This window comes from Ictalurus furcatus, chromosome 18, assembly GCF_023375685.1.
Source record: "Ictalurus furcatus strain D&B chromosome 18, Billie_1.0, whole genome shotgun sequence".
Taxonomy (NCBI): Eukaryota; Metazoa; Chordata; class Actinopteri; order Siluriformes; family Ictaluridae; genus Ictalurus; species Ictalurus furcatus.
In genome coordinates, this window is record NC_071272.1 from 650,274 (window position 1) to 668,045 (window position 17,772).

General features: G+C 40.6%; 2 protein-coding genes across 4 annotated transcripts; one reads left to right on the top strand and one right to left on the bottom strand.

The window, feature by feature from the left end:
* Positions 1-88: 88 nt before the first annotated feature.
* On the bottom strand, positions 89-6,502 carry LOC128622891 (cyclin-dependent kinase 9). 2 transcript variants are annotated; one of them, XM_053649695.1, is made up of 8 exons: positions 6,446-6,502; positions 6,193-6,306; positions 4,989-5,070; positions 3,734-3,824; positions 3,244-3,410; positions 2,834-3,005; positions 1,392-1,540; positions 89-1,119 (listed from the first exon to the last, which is right to left on the bottom strand). In XM_053649695.1, the coding sequence occupies exons 1-8, from the start codon at positions 6,487-6,489 to the stop codon at positions 754-756; spliced, it is 1,185 nt and encodes a 394-aa protein (XP_053505670.1). In that variant the 5' UTR covers positions 6,490-6,502; the 3' UTR covers positions 89-753. The 2 variants fall into 2 exon arrangements, with proteins under 2 accessions (XP_053505670.1, XP_053505671.1); XM_053649696.1 differs by lacking the exons at positions 6,193-6,306; positions 6,446-6,502 and adding an exon at positions 5,405-6,091.
* Positions 6,503-7,177: 675 nt separating this feature from the next.
* On the top strand, positions 7,178-14,151 carry LOC128622893 (cyclin-dependent kinase 9-like). Of its 2 annotated transcripts, XM_053649697.1 has the most exons (8): positions 7,178-7,304; positions 7,444-7,557; positions 8,677-8,758; positions 9,928-10,018; positions 10,361-10,527; positions 11,233-11,404; positions 12,700-12,848; positions 13,121-14,151. In XM_053649697.1, the coding sequence occupies exons 1-8, from the start codon at positions 7,261-7,263 to the stop codon at positions 13,484-13,486; spliced, it is 1,185 nt and encodes a 394-aa protein (XP_053505672.1). In that variant the 5' UTR covers positions 7,178-7,260; the 3' UTR covers positions 13,487-14,151. The 2 variants fall into 2 exon arrangements, with proteins under 2 accessions (XP_053505672.1, XP_053505673.1); XM_053649698.1 differs by lacking the exons at positions 7,178-7,304; positions 7,444-7,557 and adding an exon at positions 7,626-8,345.
* Positions 14,152-17,772: the final 3,621 nt, after the last annotated feature.

The following is a 17,772-nucleotide window of genomic DNA, read 5'->3' on the forward strand; positions in this document are numbered from 1 at the left end:
GCACAGGAAATATTCCTTTCACTCGCCATCCGAAAGATGTGCTACTGCGCCACTTAGTGGCGACAAGTGAATATCACAACAGCCGCAGTAAAAGGTTAGAGGTTTATTGGAGTTTCCAGTCAAGTACCTCAAAAACCAAAAACACTGTGGATTTTTACAAAAGTAATAAACATGAACATATCAGAGGTGCAAACCATACGATAAATAACTACAGAAATTCTAAACATAACATTCAGCTAAAATAATACAAAGTTCTGCACAAGTCAGAATACAGGAAAACTGGAACTTAAACAGAAGCGTGCAAGACATACAGTCTCAAACGTAGACCGTGTAATCTTTTCTTATTTTTTATCTTTTCTGACTTAACATGCAAATCACTTCCCAGTGAACTGCTCCCACTTCAGCCAACACACACGGTGAACCTTGACCTCTGAGCAGTGTTTCAATCCACAAGTCCAAAACGAGGCAAAATGAACATGTGGCTAAACTTGGGGTGTCCGGAGATCTACCAGTCGATTTCTAACCCCAAGGCCACAGAGTGCGTCCGTATGATCAAAGATGAAATTCAAAGAATTCCATCTAGAGACAGACAGACTCTAGATTAGAAGTGAAACGGATTGTTTATTAACTTACTTCACTGATAATTATCTGATAGTTGAATTAAATGCACTTTGCTCATCTCAGTTCGAGCCATAAATCTTGTTCCCCTTACTAAATTATGAATGAGAAATAAAGTCTGTGACATCGGCGAAATCAGAAAACACGATCGAACTCAGACTGGCTGGCTGTAGCTGGGTTGCGGTTCTGATTGGCTGGCTGTTGGGGCATGTGACCACGGCGCCGCGGGGGGGCCAGGTATTCAAACATGGACGTGTTGTGTGTGGAGAGCATGTGCTTGAGGTCAGAGGGCATGGGATCAGACCAGAAGAAGTCGTGGTTGAGAGCGTCGTCACTGTCCACACGCTGCGCCGGGTCCAGCACCAGCAGCTTATCGATCAGATCCAGAGCGTATGGATCTTTAACATACGCCTTCAGACGCTCTTTTACCTTTCGCTTCTGTCCTTTGGGTAACTCCATCTTCTGGTACAACTCATATTTTTTATCCACACCAGGCCACACCTGAGAAAGAGGAAGAAGGTGACGAACTGATTCGGAGATGGTTCTTGTCCTGTACGTAAATATGATACGTAATATATCATAATAAATCTATTATAATCACCCCTTTCCTTTGCATTGCTGACCAATTACAGCTTTAATAAAAATGTTTGCTGTATACAACTTTTAACGCTAGTGAACTTACAGATGACTACAAACTGGTGTTTGGGTCAGTGTTTGAAAACAAACCAACCATAAATAACCAAGTTTAAAATAAACATGCATAGCATCATTACTTCCGCAGTAATGGATCCACACAGCTGGCTGATCAGAGTGAGCTGGTGCTGTTCTGTGTTTCCCTGCATGATGGGGCTCCTCGTCCACATTTCCGCCATGATACACCCTGCACCCCACAGATCGATGGGTGGCCCGTAGTCACGCTCTCCTAAACAGACACAAGCAAAAACACACAAATGTTTAGATAAAAAAGATACAACAAGCTAGTCTGTAATTTCTAATTTGGTTGAAAAGCTTAGCCGCCATCAGCCAATCAGATTTCAGCAGCCATATGACAGGATTTTTGACATAAGGTTTGTCTAAGGTTAACAAAAAAAGATGAACAGTGTGTCCATTTAGACAGGGGTTCCCAAACTTTTCCAGGGCAAGGCCCCCCAAATGGCATTAACATTTGATCGAGGCCCCCCTTCTGCAAGATGTCTTTAAAACACATTAAAAATACAGACTTCTGAATATAGCCCCTTTTTTATTATTAATAATTACATCTTTACATTACATTAGGAATTGATTGTGTGTGTGTGGTTGTCTGAGAGGGAAAATTTATTTTTGACCCCAAATTGTTGAGGCCCCCGGGCGCCCCCTGGCGGCCCCCACTTTGAAAAGCACTGCATTTAGAGATTCTCTAATAGGCCATGCAACCTGACAGAAATCGGCCACTAGGGGCGCTGTTCTTGTGTGGACAAAATAAAGGCAAAACTCCTTGATAGTGTTCTTGACTTGGCTAGATGTTGTGAAGGGGTTTATCCTTCACTAAGGAAAGAAATCTGCAATCATCCATTTTAGTCGTCTTCTGCCTTTTGGTGTTGCTGAGCTTGCCAGTGCATTTACTAATTTATAAGAATGTACCAAATTGTTGATTTGGCCACTCCGAACGTTTCTCTCTCTGCCATGTCCGTTTAGTTTTTTCAGCCTAATGATGGCTTCACTTGCATCGACACCTCTTTGGACCGCGTACTGAGAGTTCCCATGAACAGCTACCAAATGCAAATTTAACACTTGGAATAAACTCCAGATCTTTTATGTCATTCTTTTATAATGAAGTAACTAGGAAACAGGCCACACCTGGCCATGAAACCGCTCATCAATCAGCTGTCCAATTACTTTTGAGCCTGTGAAATTGGGAAGATTATGAATGAATAAAATTGGCTGTAATTCCTAAACCGTTAAGGCAATGTTTTTGTTAGATCCCTTGAATTAAAGCTGAAAGTCTACACTTCAATCACATCACATCTTGATCGCTTCATTTCAACTCCGTTATGGGGTACATAGGCAAAATAACCCAAGTTGTGTCCCTGTCCAAATACTTATGGATCCGTGTGTGTGTGTGCACGTGCGTAATACATAAATGTACAGTCTTGTATTGAATTAGCTTTAAGGGACACTCTAGTGATTCTATCAATTCTATGACTGTTCCAATCTGACTTGCTGTTCTCAGTCTCACCCAGCAGGAGCTCTGGAGGTCGGTACCACAGGGTCACCACTCGGTTGGTGTAGCGATTGCCCTGGCTGTTCTTTGCCAGGCTGAAGGCTCTTGCCAGGCCAAAATCAGCCAGTTTCAGCACTCCATCCCTTGTGATGAGCACGTTTGCTGCTTTCATGTCTCTGTGCAGGATCTAAAAACAGAAAGCATACACGACTGTGACAAATGACCACAAGAACAGCTTCTACAAGTCTCTGGAACCATCTTTGAGAAAAAAGAGACATATTAGCAAAAAACAGCATGTACTTTAATAAGTACAAAAGACGTGACGTCATTCTGAATAGCCCAGATCTGGGAGTCAAATAAACTCTCAGATCAGAGAAAACAGCCTGGAGGTTTCAAGGAAGATGGGAATGATGGGAAATGCCAACCTTGTTTCTGTGGATGTAGTAGAGTCCATTCAGCAGCATCTGCATGACCTTTTTGATCTCCGACAGCGTGAACTTAACATTGGCGTTGCTTAGTAGGCCAGCCAGATCGTGCTCACAGAAATCAAACACCAGGTATATGCTGCCCTTGTAACGGTTAAACTGGGTGGCTGCACAACACACACACACACACACACACACACCCCATTAGAAAAAGCTGTATGAATTGTTCTAGCCTAAACACAGAATCCGTGCTTAGAAATGTCATTTATCATCATTATTACATGTTTGTTTGCACTGTTTTATCCACAAACATTTTCCACATCGCTTCAAACTTGTGAAAGTGTAACGCAAACCATCACCTCATGTGAAACAGGTACAACGCTTCTGGCTCTGTGAAATTCTTCATTTATAAAGACACAATCCTTCCTTTGTGTTTACACATTTTAAAAGGGTCCTAATGGGAAAAAAAATCCCCAACGAAGCGCCTTACCTTTTGTTCGACAGATCTCGATCAGATTTACGACGTTCTCGTGCTTTAGCAGCTGCAGGATCTTGATCTCCCTCAGTGCTGTGATGGGAAACTAAACAGAAATACAGGAGCATCTCAAAAAATTTAGAACATCGTGGAAAAGTTCATTTCTTCCCGTAATTTAGGTCAAAAAGTGGAACTTTCATATATTCTAAATTCATTACACAAAGTATGAACGTACTTTTCAGAAGGTCGACATTTCTGTATTATAAATTCTTTATTTGAATATTTTGAGATTAGATTTCCGTGAGCTGTAAGCCGTAATCATCGAGATTAAAACAACAAAAAAAAAGGCTTGAAATATTTCACTTGATGTGTAATGAATCTACAATAGATGAAAGTTCCACTTTTTGACATAAATGAGAGGAAAAATGAACTTTTCCACCTGTATTTCATCACGACACTCAGCATACAGATAATCGATCGTTACACAGAACATGTTGTAATAAATAATTTAGCATGGAAACATTTCAGACCATCACTAATTGCTTCTTTCACCATCTTCTAAAACAAGCTGACATAACTGGGAACAATTGCAGAATGGGAGTCCACAAGCAGCAACTATAAGAGTGCGTCATCCTCATCAGAAGAAAACGTTTAACGTTTTTTAAAAGACAGAAACACCACCTCACACAGGATCTAGTCCGATCCCCAGAGACTGCCTGTGGGACTAAAAGCTTGTGTACACTTTTCTGGCTACAAGTTTCAGAAGTCTGATGGCTATAATCTGATTGTCTATCCAAGTGCTCTCTTTTAACCCGGTTTCCACCGGCTTTTCCAAGCAAGAAAAAAAAGCTGAAACCAGTTCAGCACTTCACATCTTTAAAAGCTGTTGTGTTTAAAGCAGATACCAGTGAGTAATCTCATGCTTGCTAAAGGTCTGTGGTTGGTCATCTACTATGTCGGTCAATTTGTCTCTTCCTGTGAAAGGAGATAGTTCCTGACTCTGTACAGTGACTGAAAATGTCTAGTAAAAACTACAGGTGTGGGTTGTACGAGAAGCATCTATGACCATGAGCAGAATTCAAAACACGTCACTGTCTGTTGCGGTTTCTTTTTCGGAACAACGACGAAAAGGCAGATAAGAAAAAAAAGTGATGCATTTTGTGAATGGAAAGCAACAAGGTTGTGTTAAAGATAGCACTGGAAGGTGGGGAGAAAGTCTGAGAGAACGAGCAATTCGGGATGAAGCCAAAGCGCCGACTCGGAGTCTTACCCCTTCTTTCTCATTTTCCATGAGCACCTTCTTCAGCGCTACTTTCTTGCCAGTCTGTCTGTGTTTGGCCTTGAACACCTCCCTGTAGAAAGGAAACGAACAACGAGATGAACAATTACGTATGCCTTGTGATATACATCTCTTTTGTCAGTTTTAACATTTATAATTAACGTCAACAATGTCAAAGATCTATTTAATAATGAAATTCTGGGTTGACTTTTTTTTTTTTTTAGTTTAAACTTCTTTCGTCAAGTTGGTCTACATCCACTTTGGTTAACTATGTTCTATATTACCCACGATGCAATTCGACTACTTGCTGACGGCGATGCCAAAGGGTATTAACCCTGGTTTCATCGCTACGTAAAGCGAGTGATGCAGCACAGGCTTTAATTCTTTAATCTGTCCAGCGCTCTTACCTCCTCATCTGTATGCACGGCTCAAACACATCAGCTTCCACAGCTTCTACGTTCATAGTAATAACACCATCACCACCACCTTGTTGACCACCTCACAGTTCACTCCCTAGCTGAGTCACGTCCACTGTCTGCTGTCTAATCCTAATCCTAATCCTATGTTGAATTTCTCATTCATATCACTCACTGGAAAATACTGAGTGGGAAAAAGAATCTATGGATATTTTTGCTTTTAGGAGTTAACAGCGAAGCGGGACTTTTATCCCTTATGCTTAAACCATGATATATATATTTTTTCCTCCTAGGAAAAGCCATCGTGTCTGTGACAGCAACGTCCGCCTGTGACCAACCAAGAAATCAGCACTGGAATCACAAAGTTCACCACAAATATTCCAATCTAAAACTGATCTAGAAAGCTTTTTGTGCTTCTGCGCTTTACCTACATCCTTACTAGGCATACATGCCAGTTCCCGAATATATTCTGCATAGATATTGTATTTGTAAATAATCTCGTCCCTGCTTTATTCTTCTCCTTTCCCCCTTATCTTCTTATGTATTTTTGGTTTATATTCCATCAACAAATCTCAACGACAAATGCAACTAAAAGTCAACATGACTGAAGGAGAAATAAAGAAATGAAGAACCCTGAGGTAAATCATCACCCACTGTGCTAGCGACAACAGAATCCAAGCAGTTCATGGAATGAGCACAGGTCCGCTCCAAAAGGATCTCACAGGACCTCAATTACAGCGGTGTTTAAAACACAAAACAAACAAAAACAAGTCTGTTACCCGAAGGTGCCTTGGCCGATCTTGGCGAGCTTTTCGTACTTAGAAAACTCGTCGCAAAAAGGAAACTCGACGCCGTCGTAATATTTGGACATGATGGCGGTCTCCCGGTCCGGCCTGGAACAACACAAACAACAAGGGCGGTGTGAAGTTATTAGCACGTTTAATCCAAAGCTCGGAATCACACTGATAACGAAGACTTTAAGGGGGAAAAGCTTTCCAAAAACAAACAAACACATCATTCATTTATTCCTACTTATCGCCAGACACCGCCGAGCTCCCAGTCTTGTCTCGCTGCATCGTTGCTCTTCTTCTGTGGCACAAAAAAATCCAGGAAACGTCACTGCAAGCTTCTTCTACGTCTTCTCCTATATGGAATTTAGGTATTTTTCGTTTGCGCCCCCTTCAGGGCAGATAGCAAAACTGCCAAAGTCAACCTGCTAAAGGACGCAATCCACCTTCATTAACAGACTGTAATTAATGATATGACATTGGCATAAAACTTGTTCTTTTCAGTGAAGATAAGAGTTGACGTTGTTGGTATAAACCTGTATTGACAGTTGTCATGCATCCTGCAAAACCCTGGGTGCTTGTCGTTTCTTATTTCTTATCATTTCTTAATAACAACATTCTTAATAAAGCAAAATGCACTGATAGTAGGGCTGTGTGAAACGTTTGTTTTATTCAACAATGAATTAATGAACAATACATACATGATCACATATTGTGTGCAGCTTTGCATAAGCAAACATGCAAGGATCAATTAATTACCCCGTGCAGTAATAAAACACATGGCGATGTTTATATGTGATTTCATAGTTTATTTTATTAAATATCAGAAATCTAAAAAAGGTGTGCATCATACCTGACACCTACATGAACCCTTTCCAGTTGGTTGTGGGACTGTAAGTCATTCCCTTCAAATGCTATTGAAGTTAGAAACGTGTTTAACAATGTCGAGTGTAACTTTAGAGACGGTCCCTTAATTTCCGCCTATCTGCGAATATCGAATATCGAACGTCCAACAAACTTTATTCCAGTTCTTTTTTGTGCCACAGAAGAAGAGCAACGATGCAGCGAGACAAGACTGGGAGCTCGGCGGTGTCTGGCGATAAGTAGGAATAAATGAATGATGTGTTTGTTTGTTTTTGGAAAGCTTTTCCCCCTTAAAGTCTTCGTTATCAGTGTGATTCCGAGCTTTGGATTAAACGTGCTAATAACTTCACACCGCCCTTGTTGTTTGTGTTGTTCCAGGCCGGACCGGGAGACCGCCATCATGTCCAAATATTACGACGGCGTCGAGTTTCCTTTTTGCGACGAGTTTTCTAAGTACGAAAAGCTCGCCAAGATCGGCCAAGGCACCTTCGGGTAACAGACTTGTTTTTGTTTGTTTTGTGTTTTAAACACCGCTGTAATTGAGGTCCTGTGAGATCCTCTTGGAGCGGACCTGTGCTCATTCCATGAACTGCTTGGATTCTGTTGTCGCTAGCACAGTGGGTGATGATTTACCTCAGGGTTCTTCATTTCTTTATTTCTCCTTCAGTCATGTTGACTTTTAGTTGCATTTGTCGTTGAGATTTGTTGATGGAATATAAACCAAAAATACATAAGAAGATAAGGGGGAAAGGAGAAGAATAAAGCAGGGACGAGATTATTTACAAATACAATATCTATGCAGAATATATTCGGGAACTGGCATGTATGCCTAGTAAGGATGTAGGTAAAGCGCAGAAGCACAAAAAGCTTTCTAGATCAGTTTTAGATTGGAATATTTGTGGTGAACTTTGTGATTCCAGTGCTGATTTCTTGGTTGGTCACAGGCGGACGTTGCTGTCACAGACACGATGGCTTTTCCTAGGAGGAAAAAATATATATATCATGATTTAAGCATAAGGGATAAAAGTCCCGCTTCGCTGTTAACTCCTAAAAGCAAAAATATCCATAGATTCTTTTTCCCACTCAGTATTTTCCAGTGAGTGATATGAATGAGAAATTCAACATAGGATTAGGATTAGGATTAGACAGCAGACAGTGGACGTGACTCAGCTAGGGAGTGAACTGTGAGGTGGTCAACAAGGTGGTGGTGATGGTGTTATTACTATGAACGTAGAAGCTGTGGAAGCTGATGTGTTTGAGCCGTGCATACAGATGAGGAGGTAAGAGCGCTGGACAGATTAAAGAATTAAAGCCTGTGCTGCATCACTCGCTTTACGTAGCGATGAAACCAGGGTTAATACCCTTTGGCATCGCCGTCAGCAAGTAGTCGAATTGCATCGTGGGTAATATAGAACATAGTTAACCAAAGTGGATGTAGACCAACTTGACGAAAGAAGTTTAAACTAAAAAAAAAAAGTCAACCCAGAGTTTCGTTATTAAATAGATCTTTGACATTGTTGACGTTAATTATAAATGTTAAAACTGACAAAAGAGATGTATATCACAAGGCATACGTAATTGTTCATCTCGTTGTTCGTTTCCTTTCTACAGGGAGGTGTTCAAGGCCAAACACAGACAGACTGGCAAGAAAGTAGCGCTGAAGAAGGTGCTCATGGAAAATGAGAAAGAAGGGGTAAGACTCCGAGTCTGCGCTTTGGCTTCATCCCGAATTGCTCGTTCTCTCAGACTTTCTCCCCACCTTCCAGTGCTATCTTTAACACAACCTTGTTGCTTTCCATTCACAAAATGCATCACTTTTTTTTCTTATCTGCCTTTTCGTCGTTGTTCCGAAAAAGAAACCGCAACAGACAGTGACGTGTTTTGAATTCTGCTCATGGTCATAGATGCTTCTCGTACAACCCACACCTGTAGTTTTTACTAGACATTTTCAGTCACTGTACAGAGTCAGGAACTATCTCCTTTCACAGGAAGAGACAAATTGACCGACATAGTAGATGACCAACCACAGACCTTTAGCAAGCATGAGATTACTCACTGGTATCTGCTTTAAACACAACAGCTTTTAAAGATGTGAAGTGCTGAACTGGTTTCAGCTTTTTTTTCTTGCTTGGAAAAGCCGGTGGAAACCGGGTTAAAAGAGAGCACTTGGATAGACAATCAGATTATAGCCATCAGACTTCTGAAACTTGTAGCCAGAAAAGTGTACACAAGCTTTTAGTCCCACAGGCAGTCTCTGGGGATCGGACTAGATCCTGTGTGAGGTGGTGTTTCTGTCTTTTAAAAAACGTTAAACGTTTTCTTCTGATGAGGATGACGCACTCTTATAGTTGCTGCTTGTGGACTCCCATTCTGCAATTGTTCCCAGTTATGTCAGCTTGTTTTAGAAGATGGTGAAAGAAGCAATTAGTGATGATCTGAAATGTTTCCATGCTAAATTATTTATTACAACATGTTCTGTGTAACGATCGATTATCTGTATGCTGAGTGTCGTGATGAAATACAGGTGGAAAAGTTCATTTTTCCTCTCATTTATGTCAAAAAGTGGAACTTTCATCTATTCTAGATTCATTACACATCAAGTGAAATATTTCAAGCCTTTTTTTGTTCTTGTTTTAATCTCGATGATTGATTACGGCTTACAGCTCACAGAAATCTAATCTCAAAATATTCAAATAAAGAATTTATAATACAGAAATGTCGACCTTCTGAAAAGTACGTTCATACTTTGTGTAATGAATCTAGAATATATGAAAGTTCCACTTTTTGACCTAAATTACGGGAAGAAATGAACTTTTCCACAATGTTCTAAATTTTTTGAGATGCTCCTGTATTTCTGTTTAGTTTCCCATCACAGCACTGAGGGAGATCAAGATCCTGCAGCTGCTAAAGCACGAGAACGTCGTAAATCTGATCGAGATCTGTCGAACAAAGGGTAAGGCGCTTCGTTGGGGATTTTTTTCCCCATTAGGACCCTTTTAAAATGTGTAAACACAAAGGAAGGATTGTGTCTTTATAAATGAAGAATTTCACAGAGCCAGAAGCGTTGTACCTGTTTCACATGAGGTGATGGTTTGCGTTACACTTTCACAAGCGATGTGGAAAATGTTTGTGGATAAAACAGTGCAAACAAACATGTAATAATGATGATGAATGACATTTCTAAGCACGGATTCTGTGTTTAGGCTAGAACAATTCATACAGCTTTTTCTAACGGGGGGTGTGTGTGTGTGTGTGTGTGTGTGTGTGTGTGTGTGTGTGTGTGTGTGTTGTGCAGCCACCCAGTTTAACCGTTACAAGGGCAGCATATACCTGGTGTTTGATTTCTGTGAGCACGATCTGGCTGGCCTACTAAGCAACGCCAATGTTAAGTTCACGCTGTCGGAGATTAAAAAGGTCATGCAGATGCTGCTGAATGGACTCTACTGGATCCACAGAAACAAGGTTGGCATTTCCCATCATTCCCATCTTCCTTGAAACATCCAGGCTGTTTTCTCTGATCTGAGAGTTTATTTGACTCCCAGATCTGGGCTATTCAGAATGACGTCATGTCTTTTGTACGTATTAAAGGACACGCTGTTTTTTGCTAATATGTCTCTTTTTTTTTTTTCCTCAACTAAAAACTTGTTTTGAAGACAGTTATGACTGACTTATGGAAATAATTTATTGGAGCGTGTGTGACTAAAAGACATTTCATAAATATTTTATAAATTGGCCGCTTGATGTTGTTATTTTGAAGGGATAAAATGAATCGTGTTGTATTTGGGTGAAGAAGCCTGTTTATGTTGAAGTGAGGTGATATAAAGTGTGAACATCCCAAAACCAGGTTGAAGAAATGTAAAAAAAATGGGACTTATAACTTTGTGCTTGACATCGGTGAACTGCTGTCTTCTCTGGAATATGTTCGGCGCCACTTGTCCCTTTAGAGTGAATGTTCACTGCAAATCACTGCAAAGTTCACAACAACCCATCTGAGCACCTTTAGGGAGATTTTGGAGCAACTTGTTAGACAGCAACAGTGCTCTCCATCACCAAAACACCAACTGTTATAATATCATGTGGTGATCATCCCAACAAGATGGTTCCAGAGACTTGTAGAAGCTGTTCTTGTGGTCATTTGTCACAGTCGTGTATGCTTTCTGTTTTTAGATCCTGCACAGAGACATGAAAGCAGCAAACGTGCTCATCACAAGGGATGGAGTGCTGAAACTGGCTGATTTTGGCCTGGCAAGAGCCTTCAGCCTGGCAAAGAACAGCCAGGGCAGTTGCTACACCAACCGAGTGGTGACCCTGTGGTACCGACCTCCAGAGCTCCTGCTGGGTGAGACTGAGAACAGCAAGTCAGATTGGAGCAGTCATAGAATTGATAGAATCACTAGAGTGTCCCTTAAAGCTAATTCAATACAAGACTGTACATTTATGTATTACGCACGCGCACACACACACGGATCCATAAGTATTTGGACAGGGACACAACTTGGGTTATTTTGCCTATGTACCCCATAACGGAGTTGAAATGAAGCGATCAAGATGTGATGTGATTGAAGTGTAGACTTTCAGCTTTAATTCAAGGGATCTAACAAAAATATTGCCGTAACGGTTTAGGAATTACAGCCAATTTTATTCATTCATAATCTTCCCAATTTCACAGGCTCAAAAGTAATTGGACAGCTGACTGATGAGCGGTTTCATGGCCAGGTGTGGCCTGTTTCCTAGTTACTTCATTATAAAAGAATGACATAAAAGATCTGGAGTTTATTCCAAGTGTTAAATTTGCATTTGGTAGCTGTTCATGGGAACTCTCAGTACGCGGTCCAAAGAGGTGTCGATGCAAGTGAAGCCATCATTAGGCTGAAAAAACTAAACGGACATGGCAGAGAGAGAAACGTTCGGAGTGGCCAAATCAACAATTTGGTACATTCTTATAAATTAGTAAATGCACTGGCAAGCTCAGCAACACCAAAAGGCAGAAGACGACTAAAATGGATGATTGCAGATTTCTTTCCTTAGTGAAGGATAAACCCCTTCACAACATCTAGCCAAGTCAAGAACACTATCAAGGAGTTTTGCCTTTATTTTGTCCACACAAGAACAGCGCCCCTAGTGGCCGATTTCTGTCAGGTTGCATGGCCTATTAGAGAATCTCTAAATGCAGTGCTTTTCAAAGTGGGGGCCGCCAGGGGGCGCCCGGGGGCCTCAACAATTTGGTGTCAAAAATAAATTCTCCCTCTCAGACAACCACACACACACACAATCAATTCCTAATGTAATGTAAAGATGTAATTATTAATAATAAAAAAGGGGCTATATTCAGAAGTCTGTATTTTTAATGTGTTTTAAAGACATCTTGCAGAAGGGGGGCCTCGATCAAATGTTAATGCCATTTGGGGGGCCTTGCCCTGGAAAAGCTTGGGAACCCCTGTCTAAATGGACACACTGTTCATCTTTTTTTGTTAACCTTAGACAAATCTTATGTCAAAAATCCTGTCATATGGCTGCTGAAATCTGATTGGCTGATGGCGGCTAAGTTTTTCAACCAAATTAGAAATTACAGACTAGCTTGTTGTATCTTTTTTTTATCTAAACATTTGTGTGTTTTTGCTTGTGTCTGTTTAGGAGAGCGTGACTACGGGCCACCCATCGATCTGTGGGGTGCAGGGTGTATCATGGCGGAAATGTGGACGAGGAGCCCCATCATGCAGGGAAACACAGAACAGCACCAGCTCACTCTGATCAGCCAGCTGTGTGGATCCATTACTGCGGAAGTAATGATGCTATGCATGTTTATTTTAAACTTGGTTATTTATGGTTGGTTTGTTTTCAAACACTGACCCAAACACCAGTTTGTAGTCATCTGTAAGTTCACTAGCGTTAAAAGTTGTATACAGCAAACATTTTTATTAAAGCTGTAATTGGTCAGCAATGCAAAGGAAAGGGGTGATTATAATAGATTTATTATGATATATTACGTATCATATTTACGTACAGGACAAGAACCATCTCCGAATCAGTTCGTCACCTTCTTCCTCTTTCTCAGGTGTGGCCTGGTGTGGATAAAAAATATGAGTTGTACCAGAAGATGGAGTTACCCAAAGGACAGAAGCGAAAGGTAAAAGAGCGTCTGAAGGCGTATGTTAAAGATCCATACGCTCTGGATCTGATCGATAAGCTGCTGGTGCTGGACCCGGCGCAGCGTGTGGACAGTGACGACGCTCTCAACCACGACTTCTTCTGGTCTGATCCCATGCCCTCTGACCTCAAACACATGCTCTCCACACACAACACGTCCATGTTTGAATACCTGGCCCCCCCGCGGCGCCGTGGTCACATGCCCCAACAGCCAGCCAATCAGAACCGCAACCCAGCTACAGCCAGCCAGTCTGAGTTCGATCGTGTTTTCTGATTTCGCCGATGTCACAGACTTTATTTCTCATTCATAATTTAGTAAGGGGAACAAGATTTATGGCTCGAACTGAGATGAGCAAAGTGCATTTAATTCAACTATCAGATAATTATCAGTGAAGTAAGTTAATAAACAATCCGTTTCACTTCTAATCTAGAGTCTGTCTGTCTCTAGATGGAATTCTTTGAATTTCATCTTTGATCATACGGACGCACTCTGTGGCCTTGGGGTTAGAAATCGACTGGTAGATCTCCGGACACCCCAAGTTTAGCCACATGTTCATTTTGCATCGTTTTGGACTTGTGGATTGAAACACTGCTCAGAGGTCAAGGTTCACCGTGTGTGTTGGCTGAAGTGGGAGCAGTTCACTGGGAAGTGATTTGCATGTTAAGTCAGAAAAGATAAAAAATAAGAAAAGATTACACGGTCTACGTTTGAGACTGTATGTCTTGCACGCTTCTGTTTAAGTTCCAGTTTTCCTGTATTCTGACTTGTGCAGAACTTTGTATTATTTTAGCTGAATGTTATGTTTAGGATTTCTGTAGTTATTTATCGTATGGTTTGCACCTCTGATATGTTCATGTTTATTACTTTTGTAAAAATCCACAGTGTTTTTGGTTTTTGAGGTACTTGACTGGAAACTCCAATAAACCTCTAACCTTTTACTGCGGCTGTTGTGATATTCACTTGTCGCCACTAAGTGGCGCAGTAGCACATCTTTCAGATGGCGAATGAAAGGAATATTTCCTGTGCTACAATTTCCTGGATAAATTGCCTATTGCATATAATTGCCTATTGCATAGGCTGCACGCCCTATAGACCAGGAGTTTTTGGGGTTTTTTCTTTTTTGCATTCATGGCTTACAGTTTAGCGATTACAGACATTACTGGCATTTCCGTTCATCCTAAAAGTAATCAGTGGGGTTGAGGTCGGGGCTCTGTGCAGGCCACTCGAGTCCTTCACAGCGACCTTTGCAAACCATGTCTTCATGGACTCCAAAATTGTATCGCTACAGTATTCAAACACATCCCAGACTATTGTGTGCTTCCAATTTTGTAGTAACAGTGGGGAAGACACACATATGGGTGTGACGGTCAGGCGTCCACATACTTTTAGCCATATAGTGTATATGATCACAAGTGGTGAAAAGTGTATGTTGAGATATTAACAGTAAAAGAAGTCGTTTTTTCATGATAGAAATGTGTCTATATATATATATATATATATATATATAGACACTTTGCTACAATGTAAAGTAGTGAGTGTACAGCTTGTGTAACAGTGTAAATTTGCTGTCCCCTCAAAACAACTCAACACACAGCCATTAATGTCTAAACCGCTGGCAACAAAAGTGAGTACACCCCTAAGTGAAAATTGGGCCCAAGGTGACAATACTAGCGTTTGAATTTTCCTTGTGGGTTTGTTCAAGTATATCGACTTTATTCACAGGCGCCGTATCAAAGATGATCACATGTTCGCTTGTACAAATATGACAAAAAAGCCAACAATTTCCATGGGGTGTATATAATATTTTATACATGACTGTATGTTCTGCAAATTAATATGTCTCTATATTATATCTCTTACTTGCAGTTCCTCTCCAAGCTTCCATCCACGTACTTGAATCTTCCATCCACGTACTTGAATATCTATCTCTCTGTTATTTTTACTATTCCCTCAGTGTGACGGACAGTTTCCCCCATTCTTATTCTAGAATCATTAGAACCTTCTCTCGCTCGTTATCCCAGCATAGCTCTGTCAGTCTCTCCGTTTTACAAAGGCAAAGGCAGCAACACCGTTATAATGCGCACATGCACACACACATGCACACACACACACACACACACACACGCACTTTAACAAGCACACGTCCGCCCACAGAGCGGCCTGAATCATACACATATCCTCCTCTTTTCTCCATCCCCTCTTTTCTTTTTTCTCTTTTTTATAATTTCTATTCTTGGAACTCAGTTTAATGATTTTATTTGTATTATTTCCTATGAATCGTCCCTATAAAAAAAACACTGAAAAGAGCTTGTAAGTTTGTGAACTCTTTAGAACTTTCATTATATCTGAATAAATATGACCTAAAACATCATCGGATTTTTAGACAAGTCCTAAAAATAGACAACGAGAACCCAGTTAAAACAAATGAAACAAAAACTATTATACTTGGTCATTTATTTATTGAAGGAAAATGATTATTACAATATTACATATCTGTGAGTGGCAAAAGTACAGCGGGGGAAATAAGTATTGAACGCGTCAACATTTTATTCAGTAAATATATTTCCAATGAGGTTATTCACATGAAAAGAATAAATAAAGAATAAAGAATTCATAACATTAAAGTCCATAAATAAAGTTGTGTGTAATAAAGTGGGGTGACACGGGAAAAAAGTATTGAACACGCTAAGAAAAAGCAGTTCTCCAAGGCAAGGTAAGGCGAGGAACCCGCTGAAATCCGGGTTGAAAATGGGGTTGGAGATGGACTTTTAATGAAGCGAGGCAGACAGACAAATCCAAATCATAGGGCGAATTCACGGTCGTAAAACAGGCGAGGAGTCAGGTGATCGACAAACAGGCGAAACAGGGCTTAGACAAGAAGTGTAAAAAGCGAGGACGAAACAGGATCAAAACCGTGGATTGAGGAACAGGACGGTTCGGTAGAGTACCGGCGGAAAAACACCGAAACAATACTTCGCCCGGAACAAAGACACACGGGGGTTTAACTATACAAACTAATCTAAGGGGATAATACAAAACAGCTGAGACGTTAGGACAAACCAATACCTCTCTGTCTTCTGTGTGACTGTCTCTCACTGTGAGTGTCTGCGTCCATACATTTCTTGTTTGTATATCTACTAATCGGTCTCTCTCTTGGTGTATCTGATCATTTTTTGTCATTGGAAGAGCTGACCATAACAAGATACTGGCATGGCCACAATACTGCAAATCTCCTCACTGTTTTTGAAGACTCTCTCTCTCTCTCTCTCTCTCTCTCTCTCTCTCTCTCTCTCTCTCTCTCTCTCTCTCTCTCTCTGGGATTCTCATGTTAGGAGTGGGAGAGAAAGCTCAAGGGAGGAGAGAATGCTGACAGTTTTATTTTTATTCCCACACAGATGCACACATAGACATAGACAACTCTATGTTCTTCTTACACTCTGGGAATGCTGGGTTATTTTACATCATGTTAATCCACCCTTTGGGTCGTTAATAAAACACAATGGCTGGATTGGCATTAGAACCCAGAGTTCAGGAACATGATGAACCAGTTTGTGGGGCAGTTTTGCTGCTGCAACATCACTGGGAAGAAAACAAAGGTATTTAGAATTCTCAGTCGACAGACAAAATGAAGAATGCTGAGAGAATATCCGTAATTATCTTATTTATTACTTTATACTTTGTGTTTTTGTATTAAATGTGTCACGTAAATTATTATATAGTATATGGATAGCAAACAGGATGTGAAATAAAAAACAGAGCAGGTTAAGGCATAGGATAAGCTACTAATATGTACATTTAACTTGCTTGGTTGTACATCGGTCACATTTTCTTGTGTTTATTGGTTTAAGTTTTGACAATTGGTGGGAATTCAGGTGCAGTCATGTGACATTTTGGGATTAGCTAGCTAATCGTCATAATGTTGGACAACAGACAGTCTGATAGCAGATTGCAAACAAGCCTTCAGAGTGGATTTGACATAGATTTTTTTAAAAATGACTTTGCTGCAAATAAATCTTCTAAAGTATAAAGTCCTGTATGAAAAGAGCATATAAAGTATAGCGTGTGTATGTTAACAGTCCAGCTTGGAGTGTATTGAGTTTGTTGTTTGGCTAAGTAGAGATTTAATGCTATAAGGACATAGCATCGAACATTACTTCGTCAAACATAAGGATATTTTGGTCAATAGCACATTAAAGGAATGCCAAGATATTTAAAGACAGCATTATTTGAATGTGACATCAAAAGGAGAACCAAATACACCATTTAATCAAGGCAAGAAATCTGCGCGGCTGAATTGTTAGGGACCGTCGCTAAAGTGCGGCGAACAAGAGAAGTGTGAAAATCTTGACAACCACTTGATTTCAGTAGGATCTCGCTGTATAGGAGCTACTCCAATCAAGTTGGAAAGTCTTCCCAGAAGAGTGGACTCTGTTATAGCAGCAAATCCATATTAACACCCATTGGTTTTAGAATGGGATGTTGAACACGCACTTTCGGGTGTAATGGTCAGGTGTCCACATACCTTTGGCCACATGGTGTACGTTGTGCATTAGTAATTA

Excerpts from the sequence above, each read along its gene's own strand:
- LOC128622891 (XM_053649695.1), bottom strand. The coding sequence starts at position 6,489 with ATGCAGCGAGACAAGACTGGGAGCTCGGCGGTGTCTGGCGATAA. Across the intron at positions 6,307-6,445 it reads TCGGCGGTGTCTGGCGATAA|GCCGGACCGGGAGACCGCCA; the intron begins GTAGGAATAAAT and ends GTGTTGTTCCAG. Across the intron at positions 5,071-6,192 it reads ATCGGCCAAGGCACCTTCGG|GGAGGTGTTCAAGGCCAAAC; the intron begins GTAACAGACTTG and ends TCCTTTCTACAG.
- LOC128622893 (XM_053649697.1), top strand. The coding sequence starts at position 7,261 with ATGCAGCGAGACAAGACTGGGAGCTCGGCGGTGTCTGGCGATAA. Across the intron at positions 7,558-8,676 it reads ATCGGCCAAGGCACCTTCGG|GGAGGTGTTCAAGGCCAAAC; the intron begins GTAACAGACTTG and ends TCCTTTCTACAG. Across the intron at positions 10,019-10,360 it reads CGAGATCTGTCGAACAAAGG|CCACCCAGTTTAACCGTTAC; the intron begins GTAAGGCGCTTC and ends TGTGTTGTGCAG.